Source organism: Cryptomeria japonica, chromosome 9 (assembly GCF_030272615.1).
Source record: "Cryptomeria japonica chromosome 9, Sugi_1.0, whole genome shotgun sequence".
Classification (NCBI taxonomy): Eukaryota; Viridiplantae; Streptophyta; class Pinopsida; order Cupressales; family Cupressaceae; genus Cryptomeria; species Cryptomeria japonica.
In genome coordinates this window covers 591,481,986-591,498,852 of record NC_081413.1, presented here as the reverse complement: position 1 = coordinate 591,498,852, position 16,867 = coordinate 591,481,986, and the positions used below count along the sequence as shown (strand labels likewise).

Here is a 16,867-nt window from a genome sequence, read left to right as displayed (position 1 = left end):
ACTAGCACTAAACCAAATTTAACCACAATCCTGAACTATACAAAATTGAAAGCTAACTTTAAACATAATCGCACACTAACCCTTAACCTAAGTTAATACTAAACAAAACTAAACACTAACACAAAACCAAACTAAATCTTAATTCTGGCCCATAACCAAATTTAACCGTAACCCAAAACAAAATTTAAAAACCCATTAGTGAATTTAACAATAACCCTAACCTTAACGTTATACAAAATTGAATCATAATGTTAAATATAATTAAACACTAAACCTAATTCAATTGTAACCATTATTAAAGTAGGATTAATGTTTTAATGCCAAGCCTAACTCTAATTTTATATGAAATCCTAACCATAACAATAAACCAAATTAAATTGTAACTATAAATGAAATTAAACACTAGATCTAACACTAAATCAAATTGAACCATAATCAAAATTGTAACTTTAACATTAACCATAGTTGAATTCTAATCCTAATTAATTACTTAATAGTGTTATTTAAACTCTAACCCTTAATCTTGAATGCAAATTTTATTAGGGGGTCAAATTGCTATTTTATTAGGGTTCAAATTGGTTTAGTTTAATTTGATTTGTTAAGATTTGTTTTAGTGTTCAATTTGATTTATTTAAAGTTATTTTAACGACTATACATTCTAATTCTAATATTTAATTTTATTTTTCAAAAGATTTTTTTAAAATAATTTATTGGAAATAAATTATTATAATTATAAATTAATAAATGTTTTTTTATTTAATTTCTTTTGACTTGCACTTGTGGATGCTATTGACTTATATATTAAATTATATATATAAAGAAAACCAAAAGATATGGAGGCTTTCATTTTTTATTATTCCGCTTAAATAAAATAATTTTATTAAATTAAAAAATGAAAGCCTCCATATCTCTTGCCTTTCTTTATATATATTTATAATACTAATTGAATGTTAATTTAAAAAATGGATTCTCTAATATTCAATAAGATTACACATATTTACACGTTATTAAATGAACTAAATTAAAAAATAGAAAGATTACCAAATATATTAATTATAATTATTGTTCCATTATAATTATAGTTAGGGTTAGGATTATAATTCAATTAGGATTAGATTTATGTTCAATTAGTTTACTATTAGAGTTTAATTAGGATTAGGGTTCAATTAAGGTAGGACTATGAATCAATTAGTGTTTAATTAAAGTTATAATTTTTTTTGACTTGGGGTTAAATTATGATTATAGTTCAAACATAATTAGGGTAAGGGTTAGTTGTAAAGTTAAATTTGAGTTACGTTTAAGGATCAAATAGGCTTCTAGGCAAAACTTTTTATTTGTGGTTAGGGTTAAATTATGGTTAGGATTCAAAGACGTTAGGAATACAATTCAATAAATGAAATTTCTTAGGCAAATTTTTAGGTACAATAAAATAATATTTAGAATATTTAAATTTTCTTTTCAAATTATTATAGAGTTTGTATTTTTTACAGCTTTATATAAATAAATAAACATATAGATAATATTAAAAATACGAATTAATAGTATTACTTTAGTTATCTTCATATAATTTAATTATATAAAAATTGGATAATAAAATAATATTATCAATAATATAGTATATTTTATATAAAAAATTATATAATAATATTATACTATAATTATAATAAGTTGATAACAATATAATAATGAAAATACAATATTAATATGTGGAGATGTTTTGATTATGTTTTGGTCCTATAAATCCAAACTTTTTTTGATTTGATATATGTTACAAGGTAACTAACATGACAAATGATTTTTGCCTTCATTATTGAAACTAGGTAAAAATATTTTGATATTAATTAATTAATTGCGTACATGGTAACTACCATGACAAGGGAGTGAAGGACTAATATTAATTGAATAATAAAAAATATATTCCCTAGATTATTGATATTCCATTATTGAATAATAACAAATGTATTTTCTAATATCCAACTAAGATCTTAAAAAATACAAATACATTCACTATAATTAAATAGTTTTTGATGTATTATGACTAAGGTTTGAATTATAGTTAAGTTTACTTAATGTTAAAACGATATTGTATATATGTCCCTATTCCTTCAAATAGCATTATCCTTAGATCATTCCTCAAAACATGAAGAAGTGGATTTTTATTATATATTAACAAGCATACACATCATTGTGATTAATACAACAAAACAGATTCCATTATTTTTTTAAGAAATTGGTATTGCAAATTATCAATACACTCCAAAGTTAAAATTGTTGTGAAATACCCTTTCGGGATAGGCGTGAAAATTTGATGTCTACAACATAATATTTATTAAAATAAAATAAATTAGACTTTGTGAAATTAAAGGATATAACAATTCCATCTAATTTTAGTGATAACTATGACTATTATTTATTTTTTATCGGTAATTTTGGATATATTAATTTTTGAGAAAAAAGTTACAATCTACAGGGCCAAATAGATATCAACATCAGCCCAAATTCAGTTCAAACCTACTATGCAGAGTTCCAACAAAAACAGAAAAAGAAGTAACGCAGTACTGTGCATTCATGCATGACATATTACAGTAATCCATAAAAGTTTTTGTTTTTGAAAAACCAACCAAGGCAGAAATCAAAAAACACATATTTTGCACTATGATCGCTCAATCCGAGTCGCTCTGGTTCGACATCTTCCTCTCCTCATCGTCAATTTCTGCCAAGGCTTTACCTTTGGCCGCTTCATTCTTCATCTTCGGAATACAGTCCAAGTTCCCGAAGTCTGGGTCACCTTCCAGGCTAGCTAGAAACTGTACCGCTCTCCCCTCCTCGAATCGATCCCGGAGCTCTCTTCCCACCTCCATGCGTGCCACCACCTTAAGTGCCTTAAGGACCTCATCTATTCGTATCAACTTGACACAGAGCTTCATGGCTTCCCAGCCAATGTGAGCTCGTTCCCTGCATTGCTCCTTTAAATGACTCTCTGGTCCCTTGATAAATGGTAGTATCTCCTCCTCTGCTTCGCCTTCCCGGATGCGAATTCTTGTCTGGGGGATCACCCATTCCAGGATGGAATCAAGATTAATTAAGTAATCCCCATCAACAAGCTTTTTCATTGTTAGCTTGACTTTCTCCACTTTGGGCTCAAATTCACACGCCCATGCCATTATCAAAGAGTAGACCTCCATATTTGTTCTGTACCGGGAATGGATATGCACCAATTCCCCCCCCAGCATTAACCGAGCAACACTCCACAACTTCTCTTCCTTGTATTTGAAAAGGCCTTGCAAACGCTTGTCCGAAACCGTTCCCAGGAAAGGGACCAATTTCTTCTCTGTTTGGAGCGTGAAATTAGCCTCCATTGAACCTGCTCGCAACCTGTTAAACCAGAAAAATTAAATTGCAAAGACACAAACAACCTTCATTAACCCAGTTTTTGGCGAATACATTGCACAACTTTCAAATTAATTATAAATCCATCGTCGTTTGCGGCTAGGTATAAATGCATGATCTGTGAAATAAATGGAAAGAGATTTCACAGCAGATTTCCTGCCCACCGCCATTGTCTCGAACCAAGACTCTATGCTTTTGAACTGCCACATTAATTATTATGCCAGTGATAGTGATTACTCGTCCTTGCGAGCCGTCTAGCGTGCTTACTGGTTTGTAGCTTCACGAACTGCATTAATACCACTTCCATACACTACCATTACCCTTCCACCACTTGGCCACTTGGCATGTCATATCACATCCAACATTTGAGAGAAGGTCCGCCACTACATTAGCGCTTCTCCTGACATGGGAAACTCGAAAAGCTTCTAAAGAGGTGAGTTTCTCACGTATTATCTCCACCCAATGATAGTTTCCATGAGGGGGTGTTACCTTTCGCTATTGTGTTGATAACCACTTGGGAATCCCCTTCCAAATGTAATTTTGACACTTTCATGTTTATGGCCAATTTTGTAGCCATTAGTGCCGCTTGTGCTTCCGCTTCGTTATTTGTCCCATTCTGTAGTCGTTGAGCCCCCTTGAATAGGATAACCCCTTTATCATCTCTTGCAACTACTCCCACTCCTGAGATACCCAGATTCCCCTTAGAGGCCCCATCAAAATTAATTTTAATCCACTCCTTTGCTAGCGGTTCCCATTTAACCTCGAACTATGACTATTATTGATACTATTTATCGTTTACATAAATTTAGAAAATTAATAGCTTTACTAAGCCTCTCATTTATTTACTATATTTATATGTTCTAGTTTGATTGATTTCTTCGATTACCTATTCATTCATTATAACTAATACAATATAAATTATTATTCTCTTCTATTTGCTAATTATTTGAAAAAAATATATTCAATTACTATTACAAATCTATACATCAAATACTCGCCACTACGTGGCACTTGTTATTTTTTAATCCAAGACATCCATATTCAGTGTATCAACAAGACATTTTGATATTAGTTTTTTATATAGCTAATATCATAACCTTGTTTGCATTTATCTAACTAAGTATTAATTATACTTAACAACTTGATTTATTAATCGACATTGATTTATGTTTACATATACATACATTTTTTTATATTAAGCTATATTAACTTTAAGATAAGATTACTTTATTTTATATAAAACATATCTGTATTGACATTTACAAAATAATATTACACATAAAATAAAAATAATTAAGAATTTAAAAAATAAACAAAACACAATAATACAAGAGCTTGATGATCTCATTTAAAACTCATTAAATAAAAACTCCTAAAAAATCACCCCTCGCATATACTTCTAAATTGAAAACGACCAACAGTTGTTTTTCTTTACAATATTCAGATTCAGTCGAAAAGAGGATGGAAGACCATGAACAGAGCTAATCCCTTCGAAACATTCGAATTGCAGTGACAAAGGAAGGAATGAGGCGAGAAGAAGCCGAAGAGGCTCTAAAAGTACTGGAAAAATGCCTTTGCTCTTTCCGCTGGAGGCTGCGACCACAAGCCAGACGTCGCCTTTATTTGGGTAAATTCTTTTTGTCTTCTCAGGCCCCAATTTTTGTTAGAATGTCCTTTTGATGTGTTTCTTTTCCGTTTTTTTGTTTTAATATAATGTTTTCAGTAGTTCTTAACGGCTTTCGAACATATAATTTGTTGGTCATACGGAAACATTTCAAAATTGAGTAATCATTACGGCAGTAAAAAGTGAAAAAATGATTTGATTTTTTGGTGAGTAGGAAAATTCACAGAATTTTTACAACTCGGCTTACTTACCACGATGAAGAAATCTCTCATAGGTCAAATTCACATGGCACTTGTACCACTGGCTTGCTTGCCACCAATGAGAGACACCTTTTCTGTAAGATTATGATATGCTTTTTTCAGAGAATTTGGTATATTCATATAATTTTAAAAAAGGTTTGGAGTAGCTGTCATAATAGAGAAGTGTTTCATTTTGCCATTTTGGCTTGGTTGTTGTGATTTGAAGGTACCCCTTCCCCCAAATTCAGCTTGGACTTGCACCTTTGGCAGTATTGCACCATCTCTCATACGATTTTCGTCATTTCTTCTTTATTTGTCTTTGTTGGTTTGATGATGTTTTATTGATTTTGGAAATAATCCTTGTACCTGATATTTTTTAGTGTGCATGCACTGTACATTTTATTTCTGAACTGAATTGATCCATTTTGAATCAGTTAGATGAACCCTACACCATTGCATTTTATTTTGGATAAGCCTGAGTGAAAACTATCTTATGTTTGCTTGAACTTGGTTCAACATTTTACAAGTTGCAAGTCAGAGTAAATGTTTCTTGAGTGAGAAGTTTGTTCCCGAGGTTAATACTGATGTAAGGTAGTGTTGTGATCTTTTCACACATCGCCCCATTGCAAATGGGGACCCCCTGTTTTTGCTTTTTAGGGTTTTGCCTTGGCATTGCAATTGCTAATCACTAGTCTTTTTACAACGAGGAGTTAGAGTTTTTGAGGAGTCATTTGAGCCAAATAGAGAAATCATGCCCTGATCAGTTTTTGGACATCACCAAAGTGCTTAGAAGGCCCGAAGGATGAAGATCACAATTGCTTTAAGTCAATTCTGACACCTTCCTATTTTAAGGAATTTTTTTTTTTTTTGTTTTTTTGCACTTTTGGACCAATCTGGGAAGCAGCTTTTTTGGCTTTTTTTGAAAGTAGGTTTAGGGTTTGTTCCCCAAGGTCATGCCATCAGTGCCCATGTCTTCAGAATTGAAAAATTATGTCTCTTAAGTGTAAAAAGCAAGGAAAAAGCAAAGACTTAGGGTTTTGTTCTAGAAGATCAAAACATAGCAGATCAAAACTTGAACATGGCAATGGAAGAAAGGTAGAAAGCATGTCTAATGAACCTCCAAGTCAGCCTTGGTCAAATTATCCAAAGGGGTGTAAACTCAGACCAGCACCAAGAAAGCACAGCCAATGGAGATATAAAGCAAGGTGAAGGCAATGTCTAACCACAAGCATGAAAGTTTGCCATGTCTTCCTTTGGCCAAACAATGGCTAAATCTGCCATGAAGTGGCTGTCAAAGGTTAAAGTCTGCCCTTGGACCAGCACATACAAACATGGCACAATTCTCTCCAAGTCCACTTATGGTCAAGCAGGTTTGGAAGATGGTTGTTAAAGTCCGACCTGCCTATGAAGAAGACTGTCCAAAGCATACATGAAGTCCGACCTACCTATCAAAAGGACGTCCAATGAAGGGGTCAAGTCCGCTCAAGCCAAGGAAAGGATAGCAAAACACAAGTCAAAGTCCGTCAAGCATCAAAGGAGATGGTCAATGGTAGGGTAAAGTCCGCCTTGGCTAGATAAGTTCAAAATCTGAAGCACACGGCATACGAACTCTAAAGTCCGTCCAAGGAGAAAGTAAGGCATAAAAAGTAATGGCCAAACAATGGCAAAATCCGTCAAGGAAGCAAGATGAAATGGCAAAGAGGCCTTGAAGTCGGCCTTGGAGGTAGAAAGCACTATCCATCATGATGCAAAGTCTGCCTTGGCAAAATGCAGCTAGAAAGATATGTCCAAGGAAGATCAAAGTCCGCCAAAGGAAGCGAGATGAAATGGCAAAGTCCACCCAACACTTGGAGGAGCATGGCATAAAGAAGACAAAGTCCGCCCAAGAAGTTCTAACATGAGGTTAAGTCTGCCTAAGGCTAAGAGGGGTCAAAATTCAAATTGTCCAAAGAGTATTCAAGTCCGCCTAGGCATAAAGAAATATGTCCAATCAATTGCAAACTCCGCCCAAGTAAGATGGCACAAAGAACATGAAGATGTGACACTAAGCAATTCTGTCATAGCATAGAAGTTGTCAAGTTCGCCTTGGAAGAAGGTCAAGATGGCAAGACAAGGATAAGTTGAACATGTCTAAGAAGTCACAAACTCCGACCAACACTTGTCTTGCCAAATACAAAGTCCGCCTTACTTAAGTTGGGAATGTCCAAACAAGATGAAAGTACACCATGGCATGTAAGGGGGTGGTTTGAACACTATGAAGTTCGCCTAGGACAAGTTTAGCATGAGATGATCAAATTCGCCATAAAGAAGGGAAAATGGCTAGAGGAACAGACAAATTGGACAAGAAACATGAGATCCACCATTGAAAGATCAATCAAGATTGAAAGGGTTGGAAAATAAAGCTCGACACCTAATTTTTTTTTATATTTTTTCCAACACTTAGAATTATTTTCAAAGGGAAAATAAATTCAACACTTGAAAATTTTTGAACACACATGAATTTCTAAAGACTCTTTGCCAACACATTCACCTACCTAGGGAAGGAAAAGAATTTCCAAATTCGGACCCAAGTGTTGGAATTTGCCAAGAGAAAAAAAATAAAAAAATGTCTCTGTGTGGAATTTTCCACAACAAAAGAATCAAATTTTGACTGTGTTGGAGAGGAAACAGGAAGAAGAAGAATGAAGAGGAAAGGAAAGAGGAAATGAATAAAATCCTTGGCCATGGGCGGAGTTTGTCCTACTTAGCACAAGCCAAATTCAAAATTAGAGATGGCCAAAATCTTGGCTAGGTGTTGGAAGATTCACATGAAGGTGTCACAAAATGAATTTGAATAGCCAAAGTTTGGCTAAGTATGGGAAATACTTCACAAAGAAAGTTCCAATTTCCTCCATTGTGTCGAAGGCATAGGGGATTTCTTCTCCAAATTCAGGGCACATGAAAGAATTTCAAAGCATCAAGAAAGAAAAGTCTTCAGACTTGGCGAAAACATAGAAAGAAATTTCAGACTTCTTGGAGGATTTCATTTACAATCCCAGACTTATTGAAGCAATCAGGGCAACTTTTTGAAGGATTTTATCTCTTGAAGAATTAAAGACAAGCTCCCAATCAGAATCAGATAGTTGCAAGAAGAGTATTCCAAACAAATTTCCATACTAGACAATTTCTTGACACAAATTGGAGAATTCAAGGAGGATATCCAACAATCAAATTGCTCCAAGTCAACATGTCCAGGTTCAATGAACCTGACTTATCCGGAGCTTCTAGAAGGCACACTTCACAACACAACAACATTCTATTTTTTTATTGGTTTACATTTAGCAAGAAGGACAAGTGTCCTCAAATGTAATTTTCTCATTGGTCGAGGGGTAGCTAGTTGTAATAAAACCCTAATTAGGGTTTTATTTTGTAATCTCGACCATTGATTCAAAATCAATCCTAACCATTTAATTGTAACCGAAGAGCCTATAAATTGAGCTCGCCCCTCATTTGTAAATCATGGGAGCATGTTGCAAAACATGTTGAGATAAGTAATTTGTTGTTTATGACTGCCAAAGTAATAAGTAATGCATTGTTCAAATTGATGGTGACTACTTCTCTTATTTTGGAATTTGCATGGTTCTTATCCCTCATTATAGTTTAGATTTTATTTCATGTATGTTAGACGAATGCAAGACCTGATAAGTACTTTATGGTGAATCTTCACTCATGCTTTTGATGAACAAATGATTTTGTTCATTGTGTAAAGTTAATCTGAGCTTACTTTGTGGATACTTAACTTCTGTCTGGATGAATATTGTTCGATTTGATGGTAGTATTTCATGACGTGAAAATCATAAGCACATCCCTTGAAGATTGCACCCTCTTTGTGTAGTTGTCGTAGCGTGGCGAAGCAAAGTGTTGTTATTGGGTTCACCTAGTCAATACCGTCTCTTGAATTCTGAGGAATAGATTAGAACCACTTAACCCTTATCTCCTTTTCAATTTTCTTAAAGTCCATGATTCAAAACCCAAACTATAGAGCTTCATTGTCTAGACCTTCATTGTGAATTGAACAAGCCAAGTATAAGTCCCCCTTGTATTTCAGCATACATCACCAAGGAAGCTATCCAACACAAAGTTGCCCGTTCGCACATATAAACCTTGGAGTTGCTGTGTGGTCTTTCTCGCAATCTTGGCACACGTAGTGATTTTGTTCAAGAGAGGGTAGTGTATCCTTGGATATTTTATTCTAATGTTCGGTGAATGGTAAAGGTGCACCAACATATAGATGGCTTATGAATTCTCATAGCCTATGTAACACACCGGACAAAGCAACTAGCCAGCTTGCAGAGGAAGTTATCTTGGGTATCGTTAATAACTAGTGGGTTGACAATCAATCTTGATAAATGGTTGTATCCCTTGTGGGAGAGTAAACATGCATACATGCCCGTGGAGGTGAGAATTGTGACCTATAGCTTGAACCTTTTAGTTGCCTACTTAACATGACTACAATGACTTAAATTAGTGAGTTATGCAAGACGGTAGATATCCCTAACTTGATAGTATAAGTCTTCATGTTTTCATTTGGAAATAGAAAACTTTCAGGACTATATTTTGCTCATGGTGAATACATCTTTAATTGCTTTAGTCATCATTTATCGTTCATATAACATATGAAATAAAAGTCTTTTAAAGATTTTTATGACATTGCAGGCTTGATTAGATCAAACATCAATTTTTCACGAGTGTAGCATGTAACATTTCCTTTTTCATATTTTTATGAATCTAGGGGCTTTTGTTTGTGTGTCAGCTACTATTTATTTGTTTGTTTTCATATTTCTATTCATGAAAATTATTCTAAAATAAATATCACAATAATAGATTTCTTTTATTGTGGACAGATATTTTGGCACTATGTACTGGATTGAGACCTGTGGTTATGATAGATTATGGAGGGAAAATGCCTGAACTGCAAGAGAATCTATATGGAGTTCTGTGTTTGGCTCAAAAGGTTTGAGTTAGGTTGGTTCTAGTAAATGGAATATAGCAATTTTACAAATTTTACTGATTGACACTCTGCTGTGTAGTATCTTCTTGATACATCCCATATTTATACTTTGCATTTTGTTTTATTTTGTTATCTGTTAGCTTTCGGTTTGCACTTATAAATATGCGTGAAATGTTGTATGTAAAAAGACTGTGACTTCTAGGGACATGCTTGAAAACTTTAAGGTTCTGGCATATAAATGCATATACTTTCAAGATTGTTATTGCCTTGAGAAAGCCTTTGTTCCTTGACGAGATCAATTGCGTATTTACATAACTAAAAGATAGCTTGAGACCAGAGACATGACACAAAGTGGTAACATGACCAATAGGGTTTGATGGGATTAATATTAATGATTGTGGATCTTATTATTGTTGTTTATAACTAGGGCTTTATAGGGTTCAGATTGCCTTAAGGCAACATCCGAACCGTTTTAGGTCTGGGCCCTAAAGGGTAACATGACCCCAAGTCTAGGCCCAGCCCTATCTCTCACGCTATCCTAAAACACTCACGCCATAATAATTTTGGTGCCAAAACCTAAAGGAGGCTGACTTGAAATAAAGGTTAAATGCGCATATAAATAAAGGACATTTCTCAAGTCAAAATCATCAATTCAATCTCAAGCAAAAGCGAATTTAGCTCTGCTGCTAAGGTGCGAATTTTCAAGGAAGGGTGCGAACTTATCCAGACTTGTGCGAAATTGTCCAAGAGCACATAGTGTATTTTGATGCAGTTTTGAAGTATGCAAAGGGACAGATCTGATATGTGAAGATCAGATTCAAAGCTAAGTATTGTACTTATGATTTAGAGGAGAATATATAATCTGACCTGTGGGTCTTTCATGCTGGGTTTTTCCTCCTTGGAGGTTTTCCCAGGGTATGCTTGTTTGTCTACTGTTTTTATTTCTGATTTTACTGAATGTTGGCTTATTACAATACTGCAAATCTAATTACAATCTAGGGCATAATCAATTATATAAATCTGATTAACATACCTAGAGTATAAAATTACAATTATGACATCATTATGTTTATGACTTCATTATCATGTCAACAGTGGACAAATAATGAAATATCTTATTTTTTAAGTATTAAGAGGTTTTTGTCTCTATCCCAGTCAACCTAGCTATTTTTTTTGACTATATGATTGACTATGGTGACTAATGGCACTTTAATCTTGTCAAAGTCCTCATTACATTTCTTATAAATATCAATTAAGAGCATAGTTTTAAAACTTGTGATGTTGTGAAATCTGGTCAACCCAATTTTGTCTCAGGCTTGGCAACTCGGCAAAATTAAGAACAAAATTTTCATTAAAGAAGCATAAAGTTATGCATAATTACAAACCATATGAAATGAGTCTATGGAATATTGGTGAAGTGTTTTCTATTAGATTCAAGTTAAAAAGAAGTACAATATGAGATGAATCTGTTGGTGTTGGAAATAAGCCACACCCGTACCAACGATGGACTGGTCCAAGAGGGGCCAGTAGCTCAGTGGTAGAGCATTCCAGCAGCGTATGGAAGGTCCTAGGTTCGAGTCCTATCTGGTCCATGTCTCAACATGGTATCAGAGCTAGGTCCAGGCTAGGAGCCCCAAGCACACGAGAGGTGTGGCTTAAGGTGGGGTGTTGGTGTTGGAAATAAGCCACACCCGGACCGACGATGGACTGGTCCAAGAGGGGCCAGTAGCTCAGTGGTAGAGCACTCCAGCAGCGTATGGAAGGTCCTAGGTTCGAGTCCTAGCTGGTCCATGTCTCAACAGAATCTAATGATGGTAAAAATTCATCATCAAAAGTTACAGCAGTTTATAATTTTGTTTTCCCTATATACATTGTAGTGATGGTCGAAGTCCTACTCCTTGAAGTTAATTGCAGCTACACCCTTGAATTAGAAGCTGACGACTACTCAATATCAACATCATCCTCATCTATGATATCATCCAAGCCAATGTATCCTGCTTCTGCTTTTGCTGCACCCTACACTTCTTGTCACTTGAATTCAGCAATATCATTCTTTGTAAACATGGGGTCCTCATCTTGGACAATCTAGCTACTATAGGAATCAATGTTACCCAAGTCTATTGTCTTGTAATTTCCGCAACATGTTGCCATTCTCCATCAGGAGCATTAAAACCGTCCTCAGGAACCACCATCTCCAACAATCCGTCCATGTAATGTCCCCACTTTGAAATAGAATTTCATAGCAAATAATAATAAGAAAAATTAAAATTCAAAAGAATAAAAATAAAATTAAAATTAAAATGTAAAAGAATATAATTAAAATTTAATTAAGTTAATGAATGGCCAAAAGACATGGAATGAAAAGTTGTGACTCCCTCAAACATGAGATATAAAAGGTAGAAGAGAACCTCATTTGGGAGGGGGATAATTTGGGAATCAGAAGTGCAGATCTGATTTAAATAAGAAGTGCAAATCTGACTGTGAAAGGTTGTGTCCCTTTCAAAGGGCAGAAATATTAAAGAGTTGCACTCTTTCAAAGGGTGCTAATGGTGAAAGGGGATGTCTCTTGCCAAAGGGCATACATAATGAAGAGGTGTAACCTCTCCCCCACATTGAGAGATATAAAGGAAAGGAATCAAAAGCCTCCAATGACATCACCATCGATCAGATCAGGTCAGAACTGATAAAGAAAAGAAGAATAGAAAAGAATAAAGGGCAATCTTCAGGGAAATATATCAGGTGCAGCAAATAACAAAAAGATTGAATCTGTTCACCACAGACAGGTAAAGGAAAGCATTTCCCTGATTTAATATAAGGCACAGCACACTTTCAGTATCTACATTACTTATATTAGTAACAGTAATAATAACATCATGAATGTGGATAATCTTACGTGTATGTTTATAATGGAATATTATTGTTCCGAAAGTTTATGTATACTGAGCAGATATGTTTGATTGCTTACTGTCTGTGAATGTATATTGTGTAAATTTATTTAAGATGAATGCTGTTCAGTAAAGAGTTTTAGGAACTTTCTTGTATCCATCTTGGTGGGAGTATGGAGAGGGTTTCCAGTGGTAACGAGGGGCTTTCATGTGGTCATAGGACCCATGAGGTCAAGGAGCCAGTTACTTTCTCCATACCAGTCTTGCTAAGTTGGAAAGAATCTGAATGTTTAAAGGTATCAAGACTGGAAGGATAGCACACAGGGCTGCCAAGTCTAGCAAAGGGGTTAGAAGCAACCATCCCTTGGTCTTGGTAGACAACGGACCCAAGCTGTCCCTCTAGGCCTCTTATACTTTATCTCTGACTGTATATTAAATAGAATAGTGTGTGGTGATCAGAAGTAAATATGCTGGTAGGTGTGTATGCTCCCTTGTGGTTGCAGGTTCTCTCCAATCAAGTAATCTACCCTATCGGAATAAGGTAATTTCTGAGTCATACTTTGGTTTTTCCAAATGTTATGAATTGAATGTTAAGTGATCAATAGAATGATATAGTAATATTTGGTTCAGAAATTCACTATAATAAGTTTAATCAGAGTTTGTCTCCTAAATTGAATAAGTTGTTTTTAAATTACAAGTGTATTGAGTAGACAATTATTGCTAAACAAGTTCACAACTAGTAGGGGACATTACAGTCCGCTCCAAAACACCACTCACTTTGAACCACAACAAACATAACCCATCTGGTTGTGTCCTTATCCCCTAACTCCAAACACCACGCTAGGAAAAGTGATATGATATCCACATTGGTGCGGTATTGGTACTTAGACACCATATACTCATCACCCAATATCATTGGAATCAATTGAAAACGCATAGGATCATCAAAAGAGAAAATATTTCTCAATCAATCATCTGTTATCTTACCAATGACTGCTAGTTGCTGTTTAACAGTCCACAAGGTGAAGTTTACCTCCATCATTTCCAAAGCTCTCTGGAAATCAAGTAGAATTAAATTACATTGTGTTGAAAGCCGTGGTGTCGCTGCCATATAAAGCCTCTTGCACATTTCACCTGCCAAGAATTACCAACGGCAATAAATGTCGTTAAACCCACATCATTTGAACTTGCAAGTCGTACCTCCATTTCCTCTATTTGCATATCTCAGAGATTGAACCATACTTTTCATCATTGCTTGCTTTAAAGAGCTCGTCCACTTTGATAAGGGGTCCACCACCCTATTTCTGTCTCTTCTTATATGGGAGACTTTAAAATCTGAGAATAAATATAGTTTTTCTCTAATAATTTTAATTAATTTGTTGAGTTTCCAATTTTGTCCTTCCCCTTTTGAAATGGCATTGAAAACTATTTGCGAACCTCCTTCCAAGTGCACTTTGGGTACTAACATTCCGCATGCCATATTGATTGCCAATAGTGCCACACTGGCTTCGGCTTCATTATTCGTACCATCCGGAAGCTTTTGAGCACCAATTGCCAAGTTATTCCCCAACTCATCACTAGCAACACAATCTGCTCGGGAAGGCCCAGGGTTGCCTTTGGAACCCCCATCAAAGTTGACTTTGATCAACCCCATGTCTAGCTTTTTCCATTCAACCGATTTTGACTGTTTCAAAGATGGATTAGCCTATAAAGGCCCATTAATGGGCAATATTATAATATAATTATAATAATATTAATATTATAATTATAATTAAATATATATTATATTATTATTTTTTAAATCCGATGTTTTCCCATTTTTTCAAAAAATCGTATACTTTATTCTCAAACGACTTTTGCTGCTAATCATATATGTATGTGATCAAACACGCTTTATTATCATCAGATCACTTCCAATAGTGCATGTGGTCCATTGTGTGCCTTTCAATTAATATGTCAGACTTTGTTGGTTTGATCACAGGAGTCCAGAATATTTCTTTCTTTGCGAGTTATGATCATAGAAGAAATGGTATACTTGATCCATGTTCAAAACCTGCTTGATCACATGCAATTGGGTATGGGTTCAAACTCCCAGTTGCAATTTGTATTTCTTGATCAGGGCCCTATGAAGGTTAGTGGTCAGTTAAAATACACAATGATTTTAGTATTATGCTTTTGCCTTGATTAGGAGTCATTTCATATCACTTACCTTGGATTCTTGCAAAGTATTTGACGTTTTATTTTGTTTTTTTATTGCAGCTGGCTTTACCAGAACATGAAAATATTCTTTTGGCCCAATTTATATTGATCCAAAAGCTGTTGCTATCAGTGATGTTAAATCAATATCAAGTTATGATGAAAATACCCTCACAAGACAGTTTATTAAACATATCAGACAAAGGCACTTCCATGTATTCAAGCACAGTTTCCACCAAAAATGACAGACAGAAGGGATTGAAATTCAGTATTACAGTTCCCACATTGGACAATGATTCTTTGGTAGTTTCTAAAGCCTTGGATATAATTGATGTCAGTCAATGTATGATGGACACTCAAATTTCTCCTCCAACACTGAATGGGTATTTATCTGCCTAAGGATTAAGCATTGCTTGTGATTGATTCTTTCTGAGCATCTTGTAGTTTTTTGTTTTGGTATGGACAATATTTTTTTTCTTCAGATTCATATCAGACATGTACAAAGTTGATTAATGCATGGATCTTCTGTAAGTTTGTGTAGTTGGATTTTAGTCCCTCTTGAAACAATGAACATGCAATTTTTATCTTGTAGATGATAAAAGTTATTGTTTCTTGCTTTTCTTCTACAAACTTTTTAATTCTCATGCATGTTTAGTGATACCTCAGCATTCAGTTTGGGTTTTAGTTGTTCAGAGAGTTTCTGTTCTGGTGATATCTATATTTTGTTAATTTTGGATCAGATTTATATGGTTAGGTAATTTTATATTTTTAATTATTTGAACCCAATAGACTTCAGTTTCAGTTTCCACATTCAATCTGATATAGTTTCAGATTACAATGGATATATATATATATATATAAGTTCACACACACTGATAATTTGTAGTTTCAATGGCCGTATATCTTTTCCACCGATACTAGTATATCGATCTGCTATATCCTCTTCTACCACCATTCTAAGGAAATCATATCATACTTAAATGTGATATCCACGGACTTCCTTAAGGGTCGTGCCCCTTTAACACGAGGGTGGCTTGAGAAACCCATATCGATTCATTAATGAATTGGAATACTAACTAAACATGTAATAACCATTAGTTAAATATAACCGATCATCATTGGTCACTAACAATCAACTAATAAAGAAAAAGAAATCGATCAGCAATTAAATCAATAATAAATGAAGACCAATAATAATATTAATTGATGACAAGCAGATAACAGATATTCAATGTCTGAGGCCGATAGGCCAATCAGACAGTTGAATTGTATAGACTTGATCAGCGAATTCCGACCGAAGCTATACATATTCAACACTCCCTCTTAGCTAGGGAGGAATCCTTCTATCCTTTAGTAAGATGCATCACCTTATGGTGATGGTATGAGTAGCCTCACTGAAGATATCACCTCACTGTGATATTAAGTATTTATGGCATGTCCATGTATATCAAGTCACATGATATTCACCATAAATGTCTCTTTAGATTATATTCACCATTATGGCTTGTCCACGGATATCATGTCTCATGATATCCACCATCAT

The 16,867-nt window shown here is 34.7% G+C and overlaps 1 protein-coding gene across 4 annotated transcripts in view; it reads left to right on the top strand.

The window, feature by feature from the left end:
• The first annotated feature begins 4,780 nt into the window (after positions 1-4,780).
• LOC131071844 (uncharacterized) overlaps positions 4,781-16,867 on the top strand; it is a 46,346-nt gene continuing 34,259 nt past the window's right edge. For 3 of the 4 annotated variants that reach the window (XR_009112600.2, XM_058007807.2, XM_058007806.2), the window contains exons 1-4: positions 4,781-5,017; positions 10,137-10,246; positions 15,110-15,259; positions 15,388-15,707. Coding sequence is in view for 3 of the 4 variants with exons in the window: in XM_058007807.2 (XP_057863790.1) it covers positions 4,915-5,017; positions 10,137-10,246; positions 15,110-15,259; positions 15,388-15,707 (683 nt within the window). In the remaining variant the exon portion in view is untranslated. The remainder of the gene's footprint in view (positions 5,018-10,136; positions 10,247-15,109; positions 15,260-15,387; positions 15,708-16,867) is intronic. The other variant, XM_058007805.2, reaches the window with a different exon arrangement.